Source organism: Macadamia integrifolia, unplaced genomic scaffold (genome assembly GCF_013358625.1).
Source record: "Macadamia integrifolia cultivar HAES 741 unplaced genomic scaffold, SCU_Mint_v3 scaffold_189A, whole genome shotgun sequence".
Lineage (NCBI taxonomy): Eukaryota > Viridiplantae > Streptophyta > Magnoliopsida > Proteales > Proteaceae > Macadamia > Macadamia integrifolia.
Window position 1 is genome coordinate 111,690 of NW_024870635.1, and position 6,797 is coordinate 118,486.

The following is a 6,797-nucleotide window of genomic DNA, read 5'->3' on the forward strand; positions in this document are numbered from 1 at the left end:
TAGACAATATTGAATTTCCTGAACATTCTCAATACAAGCAATTTTGCTCATTTGTTCAATAAAGAATCCATCCAAAATATCCAATTTCAAGGAAAAAGATCCTCTCCAATTATTGGGCCACCCAATTAGTCATCCATCAGCTAGCTGGGTGGTACTGAGATGAGCACCCATATATTGAGATGTGTGTCCAAGTTCTCCCAGCCGTTGGATTGTTAATTGGGGGCGACATGCCAATTGGAGAGGAGCCGGATCCTCATTTTAGGCTTTCAAGCAAATGACGCAGGACAGAATGGTATGTTATGAAGGGTGGAACTGATCCAAACAGCTTGCTACCATTAGGTTCAACAAGGGATGACTTCAGTAATTCAATTTCTCTTAAAAGCGTTGGCCAGCCCACAAAACACTTGTGCAGAAAAAACCTGATATAAGAGGGAATATCAAGAGGCCGGAGTTATATAAACTATACTGTAAAATGCAGTGCGACTCCAGCGCCTGCACCCTTCTCTCTCTCTCTCTCTCTCTCTCTCTCTCTCTCTCTCTCTCTCTCTCTCTCTCTCTCCCCTACCTTTTTCCAATAAAATAACTTCCTTGCCTCCATAGATTGAACCAAAATGGGGAACTGATTGGGCCTTGAGCAGGCACGGGAGCCATGCTAAAGAACCCTTTCCCATGAAATATTTACACAAACTTTCAGGAGCGCTACATGAGATACTTTTTTTTACAAGAAACAACATCAGGAAAGGACCTGGTGAATCCATCACCCATTTTCAATCTACTGGTTCCTCGATCAACTCCCCAAACCCCAACCCAGTCAATGTAGAGAAGCAGCTCAGCATATATTCACAAAACAAAAGCTCCCATCTAAGATGCAAAATCCCAAACGATAAGCCAGGCAACACAACTCGAGTCAATGCTTATTTCTGGTAATAGAGTCAAATGTCTATCCTTCAATGAGCTTCTTGTTTCTCAAATTCCTTCGAGAAAGAAGATGTGAGCCTTGGACGTTTTGCAGCTGGCTGTTTTAACGGTTCCGGCACAACATCAATGCTAAATTGCAAATCACTGATTTCAACCTCAATGTCTTTTGTGAAGTCAGCATGTTGATGGGATGAGGCAGTAGCATTTTCAGGGAAGCACGAAAGAGGATCACCATGCTCTTTGCTATCAGCCAGTCTGTCCACCTCCAGTGAATCTTCAACAATATGGCTTTCTAAATTCCCATCATCGACCTCTTGTGAATCTTCAACAACATAGCTTTCTAATTTCCCACCATCCACCTCTTGTGAATCTTCAACAACATAGCTTCCTAATTTCCCACCATCCACCTCTTGTGAATCTTCAACAACATGGCTTTCTAAATTCCCATCATCCACCTCTTGTGAATCTTCAACAACATAGCTTTCTAATTCCCCACCATCCACCTCTTGTGAATCTTCAACAACATGGCTTTCTAAATTTCTTCTGGAAAGAGAAGCAGGGCATTCAGTGATACATCCAATTTTTTGTGGAGATACTGCCCTGAGCTTCAAGGAATTGTGTTGATTTGGGCCTTCTAAATCCTCATCGGCCCCTTTTTCTGATGAACTGGGTGATCCACAACCTGATGTGTTACTTGATGAACCTCCCTTCCTGTGTTCCTCCAGTCGCGTGGAGATTCTTAGGTTCAAAAGTGACTCAAAAGGTTCATCGTCTTTGGAGAAAAATGAAGATCTACAAACTTCCCTTGTTAATCCAGCCAGTGCCTGACAATCTGCTGATGAAGAGTATACATACTGCTCGCCAGTTTCTGAATCTTCCTGTTACCAAACCGTAGGGGGAAGAAAAAGTAACAATTCAGACGAGATGATTTCCCATGAGCATCAAAATATTACACAAATATTCTGGGATCTACCTTGACAAATTTTAGTGAAAGAAGACCCCTCTTTATATTGTAAAAAGTTCTGTACAAGTAGCCCAGTAATCTAATTTGCCATAGAAAATTAGAAGGCTTGTACAAAGAACATGACAGGATATATGAGTGATATGAAAAGGAATTAGTAAAACTACAACTAGATTTGGTCTAGATATACTCCAGTCATGTCAACGGCTATTCTGACTTCTGAACTTTAACATGGTTTTCATTCCAATTCAGAATCTATTACAGGCTCCCTCGTTTAAGTATTCACACAGTTAATCATCTCTAATAAGCAGTCTACAACATACATCCAACATGGTGCTGTCCGTAACCATAGCTGTTAAAATATTTGAATATTGGATCAGGTATCAAATATTTTATTAAAAGTAAAGGGTAGGAAAATTCAAATTCATGCTTATGCTGGGGTAAAGCTCAAGTTAGAAAATAACTAAACATATATACATATTCTATATAAATTATATAGTTTCCACGTATAAAACTCAATATTTTTTACAAATTAAACATGATGGATACACTGCATATGTTTTTTTTTCCTTTTGGGTGAATAAAAAATTCATTACCAAAGGAGATATAGAAACCCCAAAGAGTGGAGAAAACAAACAAAGACCAGCCCAAAGGAAGGGATCTAAACAAGAGAAAAAGAGACCCCGGGAAACAACAATCTGCATGTTCCTTGAGGACTCGGCACAAGAAGAAGCTACACTAGAAAGCTTGAACTTTATATCAAAGGAGATGGAGTCCCAAAGCTGATGAAGAGGTCGAGAGTTGGAGTTCCACTTCCTAAGATTGCGCTCCATCCAAATCTGATTGAAAGTAGCACTAAAAGCGAGCTAGCTTACAACATCACAAATAGAAGTGCCCTCATAAGTCATATCAATCCATATCCATTCCCTCTGGAAGGGGAGAAATCTTCTTCGCCTTGACCAACATTTCACTAGAACCCCTTTCTAGATAGAGGAGACGGAGCAAGAAAAAATATGTAATCAAAATCTTTTGCTTCATTCTAGCAGAGGCAACAAAGAGGCGAGATAGGAATTTGACGATGTATGAGGACGGCCTACGTAGGAAGAAAGTTGGTGAAGGCATGCCTAACATTGAAACAATGGTAAGGGAAATGATACTTGAACCAAACAAGTTTCCGCCAACCAGATAGAGGACCTTTGGATCTAACAAAATCCAAAGCAGATTTAGAGGAGAAAATTTTGGATGCAATGGGCGCTCAGAGCATTTTGTCACCTGAACCATGATTACTAGAACCAATTAGAGGCAAGGAATTCCAAATAATATTGATATGAGGAGAGGCAGAGATTGGAGGGTGCTAGGAACTGGACCTAATAATGTCAGCCACTTTGGGATATTTTGTAAAACCCGAACTATAAATGTCTCTAGAACTTACAGAGTGATGAAGAATACCCATGGGATGCCAATGGTCCAGCCAAAGAGAGGTGGAAGAGCCATCAACTACCTGAGTGGTAAAAACGAGGGCAGTGGATCAAAGGGACAGGATCTTGTGCAAGACCCAAGATGCAACAGACAAGGCCGAGGCTGTCCAGATAGGGTCATAACGCAGCAAACCTGAGTATATCCAATCAACCCATATACTTTTCTTCTTGGTCACAATCTTCCAAATAACCTTAATAATGCCTGCACCTGCATCCTCACCACACACCTTCCCCTTGCTCCCCTCCCTTGCACTCTAGCCACCACCTCTCGTCAGTCCTCGTTGGCTCCCCCTGCCCCTCGACTTGACCTCATGCAGACTTTCCACTATCTGCTGGGCGCCTGCACTATAACCTATGTTATTTTGCCTCGCCTGTGATCAACCTCGGCAATCCATCCATTTTAGCCACGTCTACAACCGCCTCTGAAGGGGTCAGCTTTAGCTTGCCTTCTTTTGCCCCTTGCTGGCCACGCCTGTGATCAAACTTGTCCAGCCAGCCTCATAATCCACAACTGCTCCGGCCATTGTAGGAGTCAGCTCCAGTTTGCCCACCTCTGATCTTCTTGGGGCCTCGATGGCCTGCCATTTGTTAGCTACCATTGCCCCCCTGCCAATCCCCCCTGGTCTCTTCAAGACCTCCCTTGCCATTCAAGATTCCGCCTTCGACGGCGTTAGGAATAGCTCTCCCCCCTTAGCAATCAAGACTGCCTCGCCTCTGGTTTGATCAGTGAACCCCTATGCCCCTTCAGATGCCTATACCCAGACTCTAGGCCCCTTGCCTAGTCTACATGTCTCTCAGCACACTGTTACCAACCTGCAAGGGGTTACCAATAGCATGTTACCCCCCATTAACTTGGATCCTCGATGACCACCTGCAGTGGGCTGAAGATGGCTTAGTGGGCTTAGAAATAGGGGAAGTGACCAATGGGTGAGGCCCATTTTGATCGAGGCCCCCATCCAGCACCGAGGCGTGCGAGATGTGCTAGCATGGGCACGTGTGTTTATAATAGGGTAAAAAAATCTCAGCATCGAGTTGGAGCAAGGGACACTGTCTAAGACGGAGAAGAGGGCATGAAAGTGGAAGACTCCTCAGTCGATAGGTCACCATCGGAGCCCAAGGAGCTCTCCTCGTCTGCAAAGCTAGGAGAGTCCGATAAGGCTTCGTCAGAAGAGGAAGAGTCGTCAGAACTTCCAACCGTACCTTTCAAAGTATGGCTTGTGATGGGAGGAACCTGGACATCGCCGTCACCATTACCGACAAGGTGAGATGGGACTTCGAGGTTGTCAGTCAACTTTTCCAGCATAGCAAACCGGTTTTACACAGCAAGCAAAGGATCTTTGAGGCTCTGAGGATTTTTGGCAGTCGCAGCAACCTAGCAGTTGGCGGTGGTTCTCTGAGAGTTTCTTCTTCCAGTTCTCCCTCTTCCTCTTGCCGGCGGCCGGAGAGGACGAGAGCTAGGTTTCATCATTCTCGACTGATCTCAGTGGCGGATGGAACCGATGGCGGAAGTATACAGGGCTCCCAAAGGATCAGTCGGGGGAGGCCTTAGAGGGCAGGAGCTTGAGTCATGGCCAAATAATTTGCAGCTAAGCCATTGTGGTGGCTTCCAATCGTAGAGGATAGTCTGTTGGAATGAAAAGTCATCCCTATCCTGGATGGATATGGAAGAAGGGAGTGCGTCAGTAGCCAAAACTTCAACACACATCCTCGCAAAAGCAAGGCGATCCTTCTGATTAGTGCAAGCATCGGAATAAAGGGGGGTACCCAACTCAGAACCAATCGCACTTAACCGATCAGAGCACCAAAAGTGCAGTGGGAGCCCATGGAGGGAGACCCATATGGGAATTGTGGAGAAGTCCACTTGATTCATGAGCATATGGCGATGCCAGGGACCAAGGAAAATTGGGGATTGTCCAACGAGCCAGGGAGCACCTTCCAGGCACCTTAAGCGGTCCTGCTTATCAGAGAAGCGAAACAGGAAAAACCTGTGGTCCAAAAGGAAAGTATCGATCGTTCCCGAAGGTAGCTATTGCTTCAAGAGAGAGAGAGAGAGAGAGAGAGAGAGAGAGCTTTACAATGTGGAAAGGGGGTCGCTTGCCCAGGAAATGACCAACAAGGGAGTTACTCCACTGGGAAGCCTTGGAATCAAGGAGGCCTTTAGGATAGACAGCAACGCGGTCGTCTCTAAGATTGACCGGAGGAACAAAATGGAGATGGAGGCTCTCAGCAGGGGAGGAGGATGCTCGATTGAAGTGAGAGTTCACAGAGGAGGTGGGGTCAAGGCAGGGGAAGGCCATGGTCTGCTAAGGCGAAGAGTCCAGCCATGGTCAGCTCAGGTGGACCGAAGCGGAGCCTAACTGTTTGGTAGCATTGCTTTCGATGCATTGTCACTTTTCTCAATGTTACTCTCTTTACTAAACGACTTCAAAATAGAGAATATCCGAACCTAATTAAGAAAGGAAAAAGGGTAACATGTAACTAGTGATGCTACTTTATCATGCAGTGGTTAGTTACTACCTAGTTGTTTGTTCCTATTTTATAGTAATTTCTATTTTGTTATTCTAGAATGTTACTATTTTTGAGTGAAACATAGGTTGTAAGGACTCCCCTCTTCTACACATGGGTGTTTCCTATTTTTCTTGTTTCTGTTATGATAAATAAAGAGAAGGGCATAGCCCCAGCCACGATTTTGAACCCCATATGCTGTGTTGCCTAGCTGCAATGTTCTGTGAGAAACAGGTGATATTGTGAGAGGCAGTACACTACCTAGTTTGAAGCTGGGTTGACTGGTGGGAGCTGGTCGAGGCTTGGGTGACAGATCCAAGTCGTATCCTTCTTCTTCTTCAATCTTAACTGTTTTCCTGGTTCTGAAACTTCAGGTACACAAATCAGTTCTGTTTCAAATCAAACACTGGTGTTCTAATACTATTTGAAGACTGATTGAGAGTATATTCTGCTGTGCTACAAATCAACCTCAAGCAAGGTTCTACATAGGTGTACATCCTATTTTTGACGTTTCTAACCTATTCAAAGAATTAGTTTCAAAAAAAAAAAAAAAAAAAACCTAAAATGATACTTGTGTTGTTGGCCCAAGTTTGCTAGTGTACGTTGACTGAAGTTGTACTATTACTACATATATAAGTTACTAACAAAAAATGGAAAATACATGATTAAAACAAACAAAACACAAAGCAGATGATGCAAAACAAATGATAAAAATCAAAATCATTCTACTATATTTACAAGTACATTGTACAAAAAAAATTTATATTTAGGGAAAATGGGGGTTTACGTTTTTGCTCCGAGAACCTTTCCTTAGGTAGATGATTTTGGTTGTGTAAGATTAAAGTATAGAATGTAAGATTGATGGAGAACTTTCAATTTCTTGGTTGATATCATATGTTTCCCAGCTCTTACAGTAAAAAAAAAAAAGGGGGGGG

The 6,797-nt window shown here is 43.4% G+C and overlaps 1 protein-coding gene across 3 annotated transcripts in view; it reads right to left on the reverse strand.

Moving 5' to 3' along the window:
* Positions 1–410: 410 nt before the first annotated feature.
* LOC122071091 (probable ubiquitin-like-specific protease 2B) overlaps positions 411–6,797 on the reverse strand; it is a 95,338-nt gene continuing 88,951 nt past the window's right edge. For all 3 annotated transcript variants that reach the window (XM_042635368.1, XM_042635366.1, XM_042635369.1), the window contains one exon: positions 411–1,796. In XM_042635368.1, coding sequence (XP_042491302.1) covers positions 948–1,796 — 849 coding nt within the window. In that variant the 3' untranslated portion in view covers positions 411–947. The remainder of the gene's footprint in view (positions 1,797–6,797) is intronic.